Source organism: Chionomys nivalis, chromosome 2 (assembly GCF_950005125.1).
Source record: "Chionomys nivalis chromosome 2, mChiNiv1.1, whole genome shotgun sequence".
NCBI classification, from domain to species: domain Eukaryota; kingdom Metazoa; phylum Chordata; class Mammalia; order Rodentia; family Cricetidae; genus Chionomys; species Chionomys nivalis.
Window position 1 is genome coordinate 79530985 of NC_080087.1, and position 19167 is coordinate 79550151.

Genomic DNA, 19167 nt, shown 5'->3' on the forward strand with positions numbered 1-19167 from the left:
ACTGGTGGCAATGGGGTGACATGAGGCAGCACGCACCTTGGATAGTGGCCAAAGGGTTGTTGCTCATGAGGGCTGGACTCAGCCCAGAGCTCAACCCCACCATTGTGCTTCTGCAAGAGCAAAGCAGAGGCATTAGCGGGGAACCCAGGACAGAACTGGGGTGCATCTCCCCACCCTGCAAGCAGCTGCGACCTCCCACCTGTAGTTGCGCACTTACCCCGTGCTGGGGTTCAGGCCCGACAAGCCGATAGCTGAGTGGCTGCCTTGAGGGCTTGGATTTGTGCTGTTGGTGGTGGCCGGGGGTGGGGGAGTGACAGAGGGGATGGAATTGAGAGCGGGCGCGGCTACGCCCCCGCCCCCACCCCCTCCTGCTGTCCGGCTGGGGTGGAGCGTCCCCACAGCTGACGATAAGGTAGTAACTGTCAGAGAGAGACAGAAAGCACAGTCTTCAGCTTTCTCTGGTCCCTTGTTAAGGAAGTCACGGCAACCCCTATTGCACACCCAGAATCTCACCAGTCAGAATAGCACACTGTCCCAAACCCCTCCCTCATAGTCCTTACATCCCCATCTTATGACAGTCACAATAATCGCTGGCACTGACTGCAAACCATGCCCCCAAACACCCTGACACTGACAAGAAATGGGTTGCCTAGGAGACATGCTCCTATGGCTCCCTCCAGGGGCTAAAGATGAGTCCCTAGGACTTCTGTGCTGCTGGGAGCTCAGGAGTGGGCCACTGAGGACCAAACTGTTAGAGCCAGAACAGATCCCACGGTTAGTCCCAGCTGTGCCCCATGGCGAGCACCTCAACTTCTCTCACCTTCAGGTCCCTCAATGGAAAATGGGAAGAAAAAAAAATGGGACCAATCTCATGAACCAGGTGTGAGAATTTAGTCAGTTGATTATACTTTATCAAGAACCTGGACCAGGAAGTGCCTCTTTCTTCTTCCTAGTTCATAATCCTCCACTTAACTATTTCTTAACCCAAGAGGAATAGTAGTGCTTGTGTTATTAAAAAATTGTACAGGGGGCTGGAGAGATGGCTTAGAGATGGTTAGGAGCACTGGCTGCTCTTCTAGAGGACCTGAGTTCAATTCCCAGTAACTGATGGTGGCTCATAACCATCTTTAATGAGATCTGGTGCCCTCTCCTGCCATGCAGGCAGAACACTGTAAACATAATAAATAAATAAATCTTTTAAAAAATTGTACAGACTGGAGAAGTGGCTCTGCAGTCAAAAGCACTGGCTGCTCTTTGAGAGGACTCAGGTTCCATTCCCAGCACCCACATGGCAGCTCACAGCTGTCAGTAACTCCAGTTCCTGGGGATCTGGCGCCTTCTTCTGGCATCTGTTGGACACCATGTGTTCACGATGCACAAAAGAACACATAAAATAAAAACAAACATTTAAAACCTTTAAAAAATAATCAGTTGGGTAGTGGTAGCACATCTTTAATACCAGCACTCAGGAGGCAGAGGCAGGTGGATCTCTGAGTCTGAGGGCAGCCTGGTTTACAGAATGAGTTCCAGGACAGCCAGGGCTACACAGAGAGAACCTGTCTCAAAAAAAACAAAAGAGAAAAAAAATCAGATTGATGATGGTCCCCAGAGCCCTATGCATATTGATGAAGCTACATCATTGAGCTTGTACCAGTTCCTCCTACACTCTTTCTAGAGTGTGTGTGTGTACAGATCTTGTGTGCGCGTTATACACTCATGATAATTATATAAAACCTGAAGCTCAGAGACTCAAAACAAGTTCCTGGGCTCGCAGGGCATATACATGACAGACACCAGGGACAAAGACACAAGTGTGTCCCCTTCCAGCAACCTTCACACTTTCTCACGGAGAACCATGAAGCTGACTAGGGGTTGCTCTGGTGGACAATGTGAGGGACCTGCCCACTGTTCTTCCTGTCCCCCATCACCACCCAAGACTCAGCCTTGAGGTCCATGGCTGCCCAGAGCTATTGCTAACCCTCAGACTGTGGCCCGTGCATTGTCCCCCAAGCCTCCCCTCAGCCTGCCCCTAACCTGTTGTGCTCAGGCTGCTAGAAGCTTGGGACAGTGGTAAGGTCCCTGCGCCCCCTTGGGGTGTGACCTGCGGAGAGAGGAAAGAAAGTATGGTAAGACACTGTCACAGGGGAGCCTCCCACAGTGTTCCCTGTGCACACGGCTCCAGTTGCCTCCACACAGAGTGGGGTAACAGGGCTCCAGGGCAATGCTGGATTTAGATTCTGCCACTCATTTTCCATCATCCTCTCCCACATGTACCCCAGGCGCAGTGTGACTCTCAGCTGAGAGAGTCCCCCATCTCTCCTCTGACACCATCCTGTCCGGCTATGGTCCCTGCGGAGCTGCGGACTGTGACTGAACAGCTGCTCTGTCTGGCCCTGCTGTTGGCTCTCCTGCCTGTGTAAAAGAGTCCGGCAAGCAAGGATTTCAAAGTAAATGGGAGAGGCGGGAGGATCAGGAGATCAGAGCCTCTCCCCCAAATGAAAGGGCTGATGTGTCCTGAGGCAGTCTCACCCCGCCTTCAGTCCTAGAAGCCCTAAGCCATCTCCTCACACCTCTCCCCCACTCCAAACCTCTTACGAACCTGATGGAGATTCCTGGTAAAATGAAAGGCATCTGCCCCTGCAGGAACTCCACTCCCAACCCCCTTCCCAGCAGCTTTCTCCACACTACCTTGTGCTGGGATTTGGCACATCTTGGTATCTGTGCCCCTGTGCATCTGGACCTGGCAGCAGGTGGCCTTCTTGGTGGTCCTCCTTCACATGTCTGGCTAACTTGCAAAGGGCCCCTCCTTCCTCCCCAGCCTAAGAGTTGAGGGGTTTCTCTCTGGACATCAAAGTCCTTTTCACAAACAGAAATAAAGGGATGGAACAAAGGATGTCCCCAGTGTGTCTGGTTGTGGTGCTGCAGGTACCTCAGGGGTCTAATGGTGGCCCTGCCTGTCTCTGTGGGTGGGAGCCCATGTGGTCCTACCTGGGTCATGATGACCAGTCCTATCCCTCCCTCATGGTGATGCCAATGTATATGTGGGAGCCTGTACCCACCACATAATACCACAGCTGGGGCCTGGGAGATGGTTTGGTAGGTTGAGTCACTTGCTGCCAAGCCGAATGATCTGAGTTTGATCCCTGGAACCTTCATGGTGCAAGGAGAGAACCCACTCCCAAGAGTCGTCACCTGACCTCCACTCAGGTTGGGAGGCATGTTTTCCTGGAAACTAGGTTTCTTGGCGACTGTGATGTGTGTGTGACATAGTGCCCCCAGAACCAGCTCCTCTGGTCTCTCTTCTAAGTAAGTTTGCTTCACCCAGATGCCTACAGGTTTGTGCCCCGACCCCTGAGCCCCACACCTAGCCCTCCGGCCCCAGCTCTGGGTACCAGGTGAGGGCTGTAGCTGGTCGGCTTTCCCGGGCTGGGCAGCATGGGGGCGGCGCTGCAGGGGTTGATGCGTTTCTCCTTCTGGCGCCGGTTGCAGAACCAGACGCGGATCACTTCCTTCTCCATGTGCAGCTGCTCCGCGATCAGCAGGATCTCCTCTGAGGTAGGCTTCTGGTTCTACAGGCAGAGAGAGTTGTTGATGGAGCTGGGTCCATCTACCTGATACCCTTCCCGGCCGCCAGGGGGCGAAGCTCACCGCTAGAAAACTCTTCTCTAAGGCGAAGCGGACATTCGTCTCGATGCTGGTTCTCTTCTTGCGTCTCCGCCCCGGCAGCCCGTCGAAACCCAGGCTGGGGCTGCTCAGCTGGTTGGGGCTGGGTAGGCTTGAGTCCACAGACATAGTTTCTGCGAAGACAGGAGACAAGGATGTGAGTGATCACTTCCTACCCTGTTCTAGTCAATACCAATTCCCTGTTGAGTTCCGTTGGCGCCTCTGGCCAAGCTCACCTGCGTCATTGAGCCACTTCTCCAGGAGGGGCTTGAGTTTGCACATATTCTTGAAGCTCAGGTTAAGGGCCTCGAAACGGGAAATGGTCGTCTGGCTGAAGTCGTTGCCATAGAGCTTACCCATGGCCAGGCCCACATCACCCTGGTCCAGAGAGGAGGAGGTGAGGTTTTGGAAGTCAAGGCGGGGTCTCCTGGTCCAAGGCCAGATCCAAACACTCCATCAACTGATCAGGACCCCTGCATCTTCGTTCTGTCACCCCCGCACACCCGCTGCCCTATAAGGTGGTCCCAGACCTGCGTGAAGCCCAGCTTGATGCGGCGTTGCTTGAAGGTGCGAGCGAATTGTTCCAGTTCCTCCAGGTCGCTAGGCTCCTCCGGGTGGGATGGCGGCTCCAAGCATTTTGGGGGCTGCGGGTGTGAGAGGTGCGGGTCGGGCAGCGTGGGGCGAGTCACAGCCTGGTGGGGTGGGCGGGTGGATGGGATGCAGGATGGAGGACCCGAATGTGCCTAAGCAGTGGTTGTGCGTCTGCCCTCTTCAGATTCCCCTCATCTGCCCAGGACACCCACACTAACCGCTAATCCTGTTAAATGTGTGGCTTTGTTGTTCACCATGGTCCTCTCAATTACCAGAACTCTTGGCCTTCCCTAAGAGACCTGAACTCCTAGAAAGAGCAGCCAGTGTCTTTATGTGATGGCTTAATGGGTTCAAAGCCTAGAGGTGGGGGCAGTGGGTTCATCCTCCATCATCCTTCACCACTGACGTTTGGAGTAGTGCAAACAGTCTTACCCTTCCTTGTGCCTACATTCCCTTCCATAGAATGGACTGGTACCACCACTATGACTCTGCCTGCCCACTGAATTGTTAGGGATTAAGGTTACTAATTAGCAAACTGTCCAATGCCCCCCCCCCACACACACACATAGATACAGGGTGAAGTCTGAGGTTCTGTCTACAGATGTGGCAACAATGTGTAGAAGTCTGGATTGCAAATGAGTACTGTTTAGGCTGAGGATGCTGAAGATGGGGAGGTGGTGCACGCGGAGGACGGGAGGCATATGGGATCTATCTTGAGCTCAGTTTCACTGTGCATTTAAAGCTGCTCTAAAAAAAATAAAAGCCTGAGAGCACATGTACAGCAGCTCAGGAGGGCAAGACAGGAGGCTCTGAATTTTAAGGTCAGCTTGGGCTACAGTATGAGTTCAATGCCAGCCAGAGCATCCCAGAAAGATCATCTCAAATTAAAATGTGGAAAGAGGGCTGACTGGGGACTTAGTTCAGTGGTAGAGCCCCTGCCTAGAATCCCCCAGTGAGGGGCTGGGGTGTGGCTCAGTGGTAGAGACCGTGCCTAGGATACCCCAGTGAGGGGCTGGGGTGTGGCTCAGTGGTAGAGACCCTGCCTAGCATACTCAAAATCCTGGGTTGACTCTGTAATATTACCAAAATATAAATAAAATAAAACAAAGTCTTAAAAATGAATCATTTGCAAAGAGAGGAAAAAGTAGAGGAATGAATAAGGAGGACAGTTGGAGGATGGACAAGACGCACCACCTTTCTCTGGCGTGATTCACTGACTTAAAAACGAGAGGTTGGAAGCAGGTGGTTGGTACAGGGATGGCTGTGCCCGGAATCTTTGATGTCCTAAAATTTTGGGGTGGGTATGTTTGGGAAGTCATGGTGATGCGAGCCCCTGTTCAAGGCATCACTTTGTAACCAGACACATCAACAGTTTGGTAGCGGCAGGACTATCATCCAGGGAGAGGGAGCTAAGGATGCCACCCACCCCACGGCAGGCAGGACAGCACTAGCAGCCAAATAGGTTCCAACCCTGCTGTCACAAGAATGCTTAGCCTTTCGGGGCATTTGGAATTTAGCAGCCTAGACCTGTGCTGGCCTGTGAACTTTTCAGTCTTCACACATACATGTGTGTGCGCATGTATGCTTGTGTGCATGTGTGTGTGCAAGTGGTTGAGTGTGTGCATATGTGTGAGCACATACGTGTGTGTGGAGGGCTGAAGTCAACATCAGGCAGGTGTCTTTTCTCAATCACTTGCTACCTTTTTTTTTCATTCTTTCTTTTTTCTTTTTGAGACAGGGTCTTTCAGTGAACGTGAAAGTTATTGATTTAGCTGGGGTGGCTGGCCAAGGATCCACCAACGTCAGCCTCCATGCCCCCCAGGATGAAATTACTCCCATGTTCAGCTTTTAGCCCCTCGGTCCTGAGGATTCCTTGAACTCGGGTCCTTGTATTTATGCAGTGGGCACTTTGCCAACTGAGCCACCTCCCCAGCCTCTGAGTTAAATATTTCATCAGGTTTGTAAAGGCATCCATGTTCAGAAAGGTTTTGGAACCACCTTCTGGTTTGAGTCCCTTCATTGTACGACGCACCCAGACATGGAGCCTGGTTTCCCTGAGTTCCTTATACAGCAAGTGGATGGCAGAATAGGGCGGGGATTCAGGTCCCTCAACTGCTCAAGAATGTGTGGTGGGTTCATGAAGCAGAGACTCTCACAGCCTCCACCCCACTCCCATCCACTCAGCCCTAGCTCACTCCCCTGCCAGAGGCTTGACAAACTCTGTGGAAAGTCTTACCTGTGTAGAGAGTCCAGCCCGGGGCTGGGAAGTCAGGAGAGCTCCCTGGGTTTGCTGAGGTAGCTGGAATAGATTTGGCGTCGGTAGCAGGCCTAGGGAGACAAGAACACAGGAGGTGAGTGGGTGAGGGGCAGGTGATGGGATACTGAAAGCATGAGGGAGAGCATCCGCTGGGCTGGGATCTCACCTGGCTGACTCTGCTGGGCCTGTGGCAGCAGGAACTGAGCAGGTGGCTGGAGGTGGTGGCCGGGGACAAGCACCAGCTGTTGGAGCTGGAGGAGTTGTTGTATGTCCTGGCAGACAGACAGAAAAATTGACTAAATCCTGGCTTGATCTCCCCCTTCTGCTGCATGTGAGCCCCCAATGGGGCTGAAGCCAGGAGTCGTGTAGCCTGGTACAGCAGGCTGCGGTCTACCAAACTTGGAACGACACACTGGCCATGGGATACCTGGATGTCCCCTCCTCCATGCTGCCCCGGGAGGGCTTGCTCTTTGCCTTCCCCTTCCTGGTGAAATATTTGCCTTGCCTTACATTCCCACAGAACAAACAGACTTGTTTAAAAATGTAAACCAGATTAAGTCTTTTTTCCCTTTCTAAAATGCTCCCAAGGCATGTGGTATGATGTCTGGAATTATCTCTAACGCACTCCAGCAAATAGCAGGTGTGTGATTGGTATGGACGCCTGGAGGAAAGCTTTGGCACTAATTTAGGTTGAGAAAAGAGCTCAGAATGTGAATCTATTTGGAGATAGGGTCTCTGCAGATGATCAAGTTAAAACAAGGCCGTGAGAGTGAGTTTCAGTGCATTATGGTTGATAGCGTCATTAAAAGGGGAAAATTCAGCCAGGCAGTAGCAGCACACACCTTTAATCCCAACAGTCGGGAGGTAAAAGCAGCCAGATCTCTGGGAGTTCGAGTCCAGCCTGGTCTACAAAGTGAGTTCCAGGACAGTCAGGGCTACCCATTGAGACCGTTTCAAAAAATCAAACCAAAACAAAAGAAAACAAAAAAGGAAAATTCATGTCAGGAGTGGTACTGCCTGCTTATAGTTAAAAGTTTCATTTCAAGGGGTGTGGATCTGGGGAGATGACTTAGTGGTTAAGAGGACTTGCTGTTCTTCCAAAGGACCTGGGTTCAAATCCCATCTTTGATACCTGGCAGCTTACAACCGCCTGTAATTCCAGGTCTGGAGAAACTGACACCCTCTTGGCTTCCATGGGCAACCACACACACATGACACACACAACCACACATGTGCACATAAATAAAAGTAACAAAAATTATATCCTTTTTTGTTTGTTTCTTTTTGGTTTTTGGAGACAGGGTTTCACTGTGTAGCCCTGACTGTCCTGGAACTTGCTCTGTAGACCAGGCTGACCTCACACTCACAAAGATCCACCTCCCTCTGCCTCCAAAGTGCTGGGATTAAAGGTGTGCGCCACCACTGCCCAGCTCAAAAATAAAATCTTATAAAAAGAAAAGGACTGAAAGTGTTAGCTCAGTGGTAGAGCCCCTGCCTAGAATCCCCCAGTGAGGGCTGGGGTGTGGCTCAGTGGTAGAGCCCCTGCCTAGAATCCCCCAGTGAGGGGCTGGGGTGTGGCACAGTAGAGAATTTGCCTAATACATGTGAGACCAGTGATTTAAATGCCCGGTACTGTTGTGACCAAACAAACAAAAAGGGTGTGTTGGCAAGATGGCTCAGTGGGTAAAAGTGTTTGCTGCCTATCCTGATAACTGATCTCCAAACCAATGCCTGACCTCCACACATATGTGACCCATTTGCAACCCCTTTCCCCACGCACAGAATAAAGTTTTTAAGGGGGGAGAATTTTGATAGAGACACAAATAGAGCAGAGATGATGTAAACAGATGCAGGAAAGAAGACCATCTACAAGCCAGAGAGAGAAGACCAGAGCCCCTGCCCACACCTCCAGATTACATTCCTCGCTTCCAGAACCGTGAGAGAACACGTGTCTACTGTGATGTCACCAGACTGTGGCTCTTTGTCACAGCAGCTCTAGCTAACACAGCTGAGCGTGTGCCTGCTGTACGCCCCGACAGTTCCATCCAGCCCCAAGGCCCACCAGCAGTGGAACATGGGTAAGTGACCCGATTCCGCGATCAGCGACAACACAAACTTCCATATGTGGTCATGGCATCCTACATCCTGTTTATATGCCATTTGCGTGTTAAAACTCCAGAGGCTTCCAGGTGCCGTCAACACAGGTGTGCTTGGTTAGTGGGGACCCACTGAGCTGCGTGCTTGTGACCAGCATACTTTCCTGCATTTGTCCTATGTTGGTAACCTATGGTATCCGTCGGGACTGAGTCTACACTACTCCTGGACCCCAGATGCCCTATCCCTCTAAAGTTCCCTGTCTCCCTCCAGCCCCAGATCAGCTGGGGAGGAATGAGGATTAAGTATCTATTGATAGCAGAGCCTTCCAAGGCTCTGAGTCTAAATCTATAGTAAATGTTCACTGCTTCTCCTCCCCTCCCCGCCCCCCTCCCACCGCTCTGTTCTGTGAAGTTCTGCCCAGCCTGAAACTGTGTAAACTGTGTAGGCTCAGGTGGCCTTGAAAGTTCAATGATCTCTCTTGGCCCAGCTCCCCCACCCCCAGTGCTTGGATCCCAGGTACGTGCCACCACACCTGGCTGACGTTTTTCTTACAGAAGCTCTCCCAACAGTACACCCTTCAGGGCCCAAAAAGGGTACCCATCCTGCTCACTACTGCCCTTCTTACAGGGTGGTGCATTTGCTAATATGTATTCTCCCTATGCTAGGCTGAACCAAGCAGGCAGAGGTGTGTCCTATTCAAACAAACAAAGCCAGCAACTTAGCAACTTAGCCATCCCCCGTCTGGCTACTCAAGCAGAGACTGGGGTTCAGCCTTGATCCCCGCCTTCCTTCCCTCTCCCCATCCATGCAGTCCATCCCCATCTCCCATCTCTCTATCTCTGTTCCTTTTCCACTGTCGCCATCCCGGTTCCAATGTCAGCACCATCTACCCCGAGGCACCTGTCTCCTCTGAACAACCAGAGCAGGTCTCCTTCCGTGTCAAGGCCTCACAGAGCTGGGCTTGGCTTGAAATTCCCTGTGTAGCTGAGGATGACCGTGAACTCTTCATCCTCCTGTCGTACATGTGTGCGCATGGGGTGTATACACACCCTCCCGCTGCACAGCAAGGAACCTCAGGCCTTTGCTATTCCTGCTGGGACCATGCGTTCCCCTTCTGCAGAGTAGCCACCTGTTCCCGCATCTTCCTTTACCTGTCACTACATTCATGACACCACATGCTTTTCTGTCCTGCCAGAACCACTTCCTGTCTGTCTCCAGTCTGTCTCTCCAGCTACGACGGATGCACTAAATCATCGACTTTATCCTCACCCAGAGAGGCACCTGCACATGGGGAGGTCTTCTGCTGAATGACGGTGTGACAGAGAGAGAGAGATTCTAGTGTGTGGCCAGCAGGCTCAGGTGGATGCAGCCAGTAGAAGACCCATCTGCCCACAGTTCAAAGAGGCTGCAGGGCTCTCCTTAACCACTTGGGGGTGTGCTACTCCAGCGTGAACCGGTGAAGTTAGAGTAAACTGTGATGCTGAAGGCCCAGGACAGCAGAGTTCCTAAGTCAATTTGTCCTCTAACCAGCGGGGAGGGCTGGCATTCCCTACTGAAGCAGAGAAGGCAAGAGACCAGCTTTTTCTTCTTTCATTTTTAGTTGTTGTTGTTGCTTCTGCTGTTTGTTTGCTTGCTTTTTTGAGATGTGTCTAATATGTAGCCCTAGCTGGTCTAGAACTCACTACCATGCAACCTGAGCTTTTCTCAAATGTCTTACGATTCTCCTGCCTCTGCTTCCTCAGTGCTGGGGTCATGGGTAGGCATTACCACACCCAGCCTAACAGGTAACATGCCTAACACATGCCTAACAGGTAACAGGACAGACTGACTTCACTGCAGACTGACAGAAAGACAGGCATATGGCTAATGTGCTCCATGGGTGAAGGGGGTGGGGGTGTAAGTGATCGTTTTCTCATCAGGCCATGGTCCCCCCTGGGGGTGAGGGTGGGGGTGGAGGAGAAAGCTGTGAGAATGAATGGGAGGAGATCAGGGCCTCAGAGCTGGCCAGCTGCGACGGCCCAGGTGCTGCGCCTCACCCCAGTGCACAGGACAGGAGGCCCTCACCCCGTGGCTCCCACCCCCGAAAAGCTGCACCATGACTGGAGGGTGGTGGCATGTGGGCTATCTCTCATATGTCATATTGTGACTAGTTCTGGACACAGTATTGAATTAAGTCTAGACTGAGGAGGAGCAGGAGGCAAGCTGTGGAAACCAAAGGAAAAGAGCTATTCTCAACAGGGCACATGGGGCTGGGGAACAGGGTACACAGTCTCGGCTGGATGGGAGGGAAATGTTCCATTGCTCTGTTAAAGTTGGAAAGGAACTGTAATTAATAACGGATTGCATATTTCCAAACAGCTAAAAGGGTGATGTGTGGAGGTATAAACCTGCAATCCCAGCACAGGGGAGGTGGGGGAGGAGGAGGAGAAGTTCAAGGTTAGTTGGGCTGTCTATCAGCTTCCAGCCCAGACTGGATTACCTGAGACTCTGTCTGAAAACAACAACAATAAGGACAATAGAGTAACTTTTGTCAGTTCCGGGCATTGAACCCAGGGCCTCCAGCATGCCAGACAAGGGCTCTTCCACCAAAGCAATACCCGAGTTCCCCCAAAAGACCTTCAATGTTTCAACCATACAGAAAGATAGATACTAACGGTGACAGGTATGCTAACGAGCTGACTTTGGAGTCACCGAGCTATTTCATTCTCCAGGCCACAGCTCTATATCTTCGAAATGAGGATAAACTGTGTAATTCCTCCATGGGTTTCACTGGGGCCTGAATGATGCCATTATCCAGTGAGCACTTTAGAAATTTGAAGTCATTACTTACAAACAGGCACTAGCCGCCAGTGTCCTCTCATGTACCCTACCCCACCAGGAGCTGTCAACAAAGGGAGCCCCAATCTGGCTTTCAAATCAAGTCTGTCCTCTTTTTTTTTTCTTTTGGTTTTTAGAGACAGGGTTTCTCTGTGTAACTAGTCTTAGTTGTCCTGGAACTTGCTCTGTTGACCAGTCTGGCCTAGTACTCAGAGAAATCCACCTGTCTCTACCTCCCCAGTGCTGGGATTAAAGGTGTGCACCACCACTGCCTGGCTCTGTCCTCTTCTTAACCACTGACAACGTCCAATGTCCACCCAGGGTCTGCTAAGCATCAGCCTGGGATTTCCACCTGCCTGTGTGATGTCTCCGTCTAAGTTAACTAAGAGATTCTCCCGGCTAGGTGTGGTGGCGCAAGCCTTTAATCTGAGCTCTCTGGAGGCAGAGGCGGTGGACCTCTGTGAGTTAAAGGGTTATGTAGCCAGGGCTACATAGTGAGACCCTGGTGGATGGGGTTGCAACAGGTTCAATCAAACACTTGCTTCTTCCTAATTCAGAAAATCATCCAGGTACAGAAGCCAAAATCCCAGGAGTCATTCTTGGCCCATTCAATTCCTGTTCCTCAACCATCGCCTTCCCGTGCGATCCAGCCCCCCTCCCACCCGCGTGCCCACGTCCTGTGACTTCTCTTGATTCTACTTCCAGGATCTATAGATCCTCTCCCTCTCAGCTAATGCATGGAGCCAAAAGGGATCAGTCTTGTGCTTGGCAGAATAACAGACCCCCTGTCTAGCATGTGACAAGTCCTGGGCTCCATCCCAGGCTGCCCCAAGGGTTGTCTTGAACTCTTCTGGTCTTCCTGCCTCTACCGCAGGAGTTCTGGGATTACAGGCATGTGCCACCACACCAGTGCTATGTCGTGCTGTGATGGAAACCAGAACCCACATAAGCACTCTTACTAACTGGCCACACTCCCAGCTAAAACACTTGTGCTCTGTTGTTTTGAGTTAGGGTCTCAAGCTGTGGCCTCAAACTCAGGGCAGTCCTCCTGCCTCAGTCTCCTGAGTGTGAGAATTACAGAAATATGCTGCCTTAGAATAATTTCAGTCTTAGAATAATTTCCTGGTCTTAGAATAATTTCGGTCCCTTTGTCTTAATCTTCTCCTTTAGGCCTGCCTCTCCAGTCACTTCTTTTTGCATGTGCGTGCATGTGTGTGTGTGTGTGTTCGTGCATGTCTGTTTACATGTGTGTACATGTATGTACGTACTGGAGGGAAGCTAATGATAAATGCCCTCTTCATTTACTGCCCACTTGACTTTTTGAGACAGGGTCTCTCACTGAGCCAAAAACTCAACAGTTCGTCTAGGCTGTGGGCCGGTGAGCCCCCAACTACCCTGTTGTGGCCGCCTCCCAGAGCTAGGAGCCTAGCTAAGAACTGTTGAGCCTGGCAGTTTTACAAGGATGCTGGGATGCACCCGAGTCTTCGTCATGCTTTCTCAGCAAGTACTTCATAGAACAAGCCATGTCCCCAGCCTGAAGTGGTTCTGTTTGTTTTGAGACAGTGTCTCACACATGGCTGAGGCTGGCCTCAACTCCTGATCCTCCTGCCTCCAAATTCCAAGTGGCTGGGATTGCAGGTGTGGGCCACCATGCCTGGCTTTTCCCTCACCTCTTGGGAGCTGTCCTTGTCCACTCCATTCCAGCAACAAAGCTTCCCATGAACATAGAACAAGTCAAGCTGCTTCCCCTCTGCTTGTGTCTTGTTCCCTCTCCCCGCCCGCCCCCCCACGCTTCTTTCAAGACTGACTCACCCAGTCCTTGGCTCTCAAAGGCCATTTTCTCAGAGAAATCTTTCCTAACCGCCCATTGGACTGAGCCCCTCCCTTTCCCACGAGGCCTTGTTTCGTTTTGTACATCACCATCTTGTTGCTGGTTTATAGTCTGTTTCCCTGCAGGGTACACAACCCTCTAGGGTAGCTGGCCATGAGCAGGCATGACCTACACAAGGGACCTCACGATGATTTCGGTCACTCTACTAGGAAGAGCTCTGCGTGGGAGAGCACGGGATAGGAGCAGGGGTGTACGCCTGTAATCCAAGAATTTGGGAAGCTGAGGTGGAGGAGCAAGGGTTCAAGGCCAGCCTGGTCTGTAAAGAAGTCCAAGGTTAGCTCAAGCCACACATGGAGATTCGGTTTCAAAACAAAAGGGAAAGTGGCTGGAGAGATGGCTCAAGCTGAGATACTTGCCGTTCTTTCAGAGGACCCAAGTTCTGGACCCAGTACATCGGGCATCTCACAACTGCCTAGAACTTCAGCTTCGGAACCTATGGCCTTAAGGCGTATATTCACATAAATGCACACAGGTACATATAAGATAAAAACAAATCGAAAAAAGTATTTTTCTTTGTTTGTTTTGGGTGTGTGTGATGTTTTAGAGACAGGGTTTCTCTGTGTAGCCCTGACAGTCCTAGAACTTTGCTGCCTTGGCTTTGTAGACCAGGCTGACCTTGAACTCACAGAGATCCACCTGCTTCTGCCTCACGGGTGCTGGGATTAAAGGCGTTACCACCATGCCTGCTTTGGAAAAAAAAAAGTTTTAAGGGGGAAAAAAAATAAAGGCAATGGAGGAGCAGAATTTGGTGAGCTCCTGGCTGGGCCACAGAACAAAGACTCCACCCCTCCAGGTCTGCAGCCACTGTCCCTTCTTACAACAACATGGCTCGGTTCTATCTGGAAACCTGTCCTGCCCCATGCTCAGGTCCCAGGAGTTAGAAGGGGACTCTGCCTCTGTCTTCTCAAGACCTCAGGCACAGATTTAAACTAGGCCAGTGTGTGCAACTGTTCCCCTGAGCAGGGAGGTGCAGCTGTCTTTCACTTGCCCCAGGATGACATTAAGGGGACATCCCTGGACCTGGGCCCGATACTCCACAGCAGACCCTTCCACTGGTCTAACATTCCGTTGTCCCTCAGCTGCCCAGAGTTCAGCTTTGGACTGGATGATGTTCCAGCTGCCTATCCTCTGCCCTGCCTCTCCCCACCACCCCAGCCCCGCCTCTGAGCCTGCCCACTGTCTGCAAGCCTTTCCTTCTGCTCAGCCACCTGTGAACTGATGGGGAATAATCTTTTTGTGCACTATGAAGATGTGTATTTGCCAGTGCACCTTATGACTGGTTTAATAAAGAGCTAAATGGCCAATAGCTAGGCAGGAGGCATAGGTGGGACTTTCAGGCACAGAGGACTCTGCGGAGAGGTGAAGATGTGGAATGAGTCAGACACAGAACAGGAGAGAAGTATAAGCCACGTGGTAAAATGTAGATGAATAAAATATGGGTTAATTTAAGTTATAAGAGCTAGTGGAGCCGGGAGGTGGTGGCGCACGCATTTAATCCCAGGACTCGGGAGGCAGAGGCAGGCGGATCTCTGTGAGTTCGAGACCAGCCCTGCCTGGTCTACAAGAGCTAGTTCCAGGACAGGCATCAAAGCTACAGAGAAACCGTCTTGAAAAACAAAAAACAAACAAACAAACAAAAAGCTAGTGGGACACACCTAAGCAAAGACTGAGCTTTCATAGTAACAAGAAGCTTTCATGTCATTATTTGGGAACTGGCAGTCAGGACAAAAAAAAAAAAAACAAAACAAAACTAACTTGTTACAGTGAAATTCCACCACCACCTCCCAAAAGTTTCCTGAGTCCCTCACACACTAGACGTGTTCCTGGTTCCACATTCCCACCAGACCCAGAGGGAACTGTCAGTCACTGGACCCTCTCAGCCTAGGAGACGCTGAAGCATCATTCTGTATTCTTTTCCCACTCTACAAATAGAAAATGACGCTTTCACAGTTATGCTAAGTTTTCAGTCAATGCCAACCCCTACTCCAGGCGTTCTGAAATACTCCCCTGAAGAGATGCCTTCCCTTTCCTTGATTGAAAAACTGGAACAACAAAACAGCCCTCATTGATTTGATAAACAGTCACTCAGCTCCCTCTGTAGAACACACCATACCAAGCATTGGACAGGCCAATTATCCAACTACACATAATAAGATCGTCCTTTCTTAGGTACAGCTCAGAAACTGCAGGGAAACATCATGCCAAACAGTTTAAATAGCAGGGGAATTTTCCCCTTTTTATTTTATATTATTATATCATTTTAAAGTGGTGGCTCATGAATCTTTTTCTTTTCTCCTCATGTTTGTGGTTTGAACCCAGGGCCTCAGGCAAATTAGGCAAATACTCTAGTGTTCTACCACTGAGTCACATCCCAGCCCCTCACTGGGGGATTCTAGGCAGGGGCTCTACCACTGAGCCACACCCCAGCCCCTCACTGGGGGATTCTAGGCAGGGGCTCTACCATTGAGTCACACCCCAGCCCCTCACTGGGGGATTCTAGGCAGGGGCTCTACCACTGAGTCACACCCCAGCCCCTCACTGGGGGATTCTAGGCAGGGGCTCTACCACTGAGCCATACCCCAGCCCCTCACTGGGGGATTCTAGGCAGGGGCTCTACCACTGAGCCACACCCCAGCCCCTCACTGGGGGATCCTAGGCAGGGGCTCTACCACTGAGCCACACCCCAGCCCCTCACTGGGGGATTCTAGGCAGGGGCTCAACCACTGAGCCACACCTCAGCCCCTCACTGGGGGATTCTAGGCAGAGGCTCTACCACCGAGCCACACCCCAGCCCCTCACTGGGGGATTCTAGGCAGGGGCTCTACCACCGAGCCACACCCCAGCCCCTCACTGGGGGATTCTAGGCAGGGGCTCTACCACTGAGCAACACCCCAGTCCCTCACTCCCTCACTGGGAGATTCTAGGCAGGTGTTCCACCACTGAGCCACACCCCCAGTCTCTCTCTTGGGGATTCTAAGCAAGTGATCTACCATTATGCTAGACCCAACAGCCCTAACAGTGCTTTGAATGAGACTTCTTAGTATTTTTGAATGTAACACATTTAATTTATTTCTGTTTCACTACAAGCCAGGGAGTCCCTTGGGAAGCAAAGATGCCTGTGACTCATTCCTAAGTTCCTAGATTCTGCCAGGGTCCAGCACACAGGGCACCTAGAGATGTTAGTGATCTGACTGCAGGGACAGAGCTGAGCAGGCAAAGGAAGGGGAAGCGGGGAGAGGAGCAGAGAACCAAGCCCAGGAGCTGGTCTAGAGTGGTGGGTCCACGGGCATGCCAGGGTCGGGGGAGCTGTACCTGGTCCCTGAGCACTGCCCAGCGGAGGAGATACAACACAAACTACTCTTGAGCAAATGAGGCCACAGGACAGCTCAGCCCATGAGAATGAATTCCTAGAATTTGTATTCAGCTTTGCACTTGCTGAGGGGATTGAGCAGAAAGATCCAGAATGAGGGCGCTCATTCTGGAGGAGGGAAACGAGCAAGAGAAAAGGGCTTGTGGGGAGAAGCACGAGGAGACTCCGTCAGGAGGGCATGATAGGACAGCAGGTAGCTAAGCATCAGCCTGACTGTGGTCCTGAGGCTGCACGAAGGCACACAATGTTGGTGACTCACTCCCGAGGTGATGGGGTGGCCAGCCCTACACCAGGCTGCCTACCTCTCCTCTTTATTCTGCTAAGAGGTGGTTCCCTACATGCATTCAGATGCAACCGCAACAGAAAAGCCCGCATGGATGAAGAGGAGCTTTCCAGGTAAAAGAAGAGAGTAAGTAACTCAGGACGGAGAGGAAAATGGGAGGAAAGCCAGTGGGCTGAGCGAGCTGCTCCAAGCCCCTGTGCTGTGTGTGCTACCAAGCGAACATGTGCACCTGCTGCAGGAGTCTCTGGTGGCCCTGGTGGGAGGGGACTGGAAACCATGTCCCCGTGAAGGATGGCTGAAGCAACAGCCACCACAGGCAGGCCCTGTGGTTAGAGCCCCGAGCTCCCAGGCCAGCTCTGCCAATCCCACACACATGGTGTCCTGAGGCATGCCATTTTGTCCCTGTCAGTCTCCAGCATTCTGTCTGGGCTGAGGGGCGATGCTTGACCTTGACCTTTCAAGGTCATTGCTGGCAGGGTGTCTGGTGCAGACGCAGCTCTCAGTGATTGCCATGGGCCGAGCAGGACAAGAGTGGGACTGTGCTCTGCAGAACCTGCCCTGGGGCAGGCCCAGCTCCATGTTCGGGAAAGTCCTGAAGGGGGTGCATCCATAATTAGATGGACCTCCTAAAATGGGTGAACTCCTAGTAAGGACAGCCCCACAAAGCCTAGACAGTCCCCCTCCACAGACAGTTTCCCCAGGAGTGTGGGGGAGATGGAAGGGGGTTGGGAGCTACCCTGAGGCAAGTTAAAAGGGTTTCTCTCCTACAGAATTTCCCAAGCTGTTCACCACTTAGAATGTGGTGAACTCAAGTGGTAGCAACAAGGCAGGCAGGAGCAGGCTGCTAAGGATGAGCCCGTCTGAAAAGCAGTGCTGGACTTCTCTGCAGACTACTGACCTTCTTTTTCCCTTTACTGGGGATTTAACCTAAGCCTCTTGTCTGCATATTAGGTAAGCACCCTACCACTGAACCAAGCCCCCAACCCCTCACTGTGGGGGATTCTAGGCAGGGGCTCTACCACTGAGCCAACCCCAGCCCCTCATTATGGGACTCTAGGCAGGGGCTCTACCACTGAGCCACGACCCCAGCCCCTCACTGGGGAATTTTAGGTGGGTGCTCTACCACTGAACAACATCTTCAGTGGTTTTTTTCCACTTTATTTTGAAATTAAGTCTCACTACTTTGTTTGGTTTTGAGTTGTTTTTTTTTTTCCATGACAGGATCTCACTATGTAGCTCACCAGGCTGGACTTGAACTCACAGAGATCCTGCCTCTGCTTTCCGGGTGCTAGGATTAAAGATGTGCACCAATGCACCCAGCTAAGTCTCACTGCTTTTGAACTACCACTTGCTACCTGCTACCACTGGACAGACACTATATCCATTACTGTTGAGCCGAATTGTGTCGCACCCCCAAAATACAAGTTAAAGTACCTGTAAACATGGCCTTTGCAGAGTTAACAAAGTTAAAGTAAGCTCATGAGGGAAATACTAGCAAAGTTACTGCTGCCCTAACCAGAGCAAGCAATCAGGGCACAGGCATATACAGAGAGACCAATCCAGGTGCCAAGGCAGCTAAAATCCGGAGTGGCCCACCTGATCTGTCTCCACCTTGGGCTCTAAGGACCACTGACATCACCAGGAGGAGTTATACACAAGAGAGGTTTCTCCTAGCCTTCAGAGAGAGCTCGGCTCTGCCGACATCTTTTTTTTTTTTTTTTTTTTTTTTGGTTTTTCGAGACAGGGTTTCTCCTGTAGCTTTGGAGCCTGTCCTGGAACTAGCTCTGTAGACCAGGCTGGTCTCGAACTCACAGAGATCCGCCTGCCTCTGCCTCCCGAGTGCTGGGATTAAAGGCGTGCGCCACCATCGCCCGGCTCTGCCGACATCTTAACTTCGGCAGTGCAGTGTGAGAGGATCCGTTTCTGGATTTTGTGGGTTGGTTTTATTTTTTCAATTCTCTTTTTTTTTGACAGAGTTCTGTTGGGTGGCTCAAGCTGAGTTCAAACTCAGAGATCCCCCTGCCTCGGCCTCCTGAGTGCTGGGGTTGCTCGAACATGTGGGGTTCCATTTCTGCTTTACTGTTTTTAAACAGGGCAGCTTGTGATGGTGGTCCAGGAAACAAGTCTGGCCACTAATTCATGACTGGGGGTCAATGTGTCAACTCGAGCACTGGGAGGGTGGAACGTGGTTTTTTGTT

The 19167-nt window shown here is 51.4% G+C and overlaps 1 protein-coding gene across 10 annotated transcripts in view; it reads right to left on the minus strand.

Moving 5' to 3' along the window:
* Pou2f2 (POU class 2 homeobox 2) overlaps positions 1 to 19167 on the minus strand; it is a 40829-nt gene that overhangs the window by 3547 nt on the left and 18115 nt on the right. For 3 of the 10 annotated variants that reach the window (XM_057762417.1, XM_057762414.1, XM_057762412.1), the window contains 9 exons: positions 6678 to 6783; positions 6491 to 6582; positions 4194 to 4355; positions 3900 to 4041; positions 3649 to 3797; positions 3393 to 3569; positions 2035 to 2101; positions 218 to 419; positions 37 to 110 (listed from right to left, as the gene is read on the minus strand). In XM_057762417.1, coding sequence (XP_057618400.1) covers positions 37 to 110; positions 218 to 419; positions 2035 to 2101; positions 3393 to 3569; positions 3649 to 3797; positions 3900 to 4041; positions 4194 to 4355; positions 6491 to 6582; positions 6678 to 6783 — 1171 coding nt within the window. The remainder of the gene's footprint in view (positions 1 to 36; positions 111 to 217; positions 420 to 2034; positions 2102 to 3392; positions 3570 to 3648; positions 3798 to 3899; positions 4042 to 4193; positions 4356 to 6490; positions 6583 to 6677; positions 6784 to 19167) is intronic. The other 7 variants (XM_057762422.1, XM_057762420.1, XM_057762418.1 and 4 more) reach the window with 3 other exon arrangements.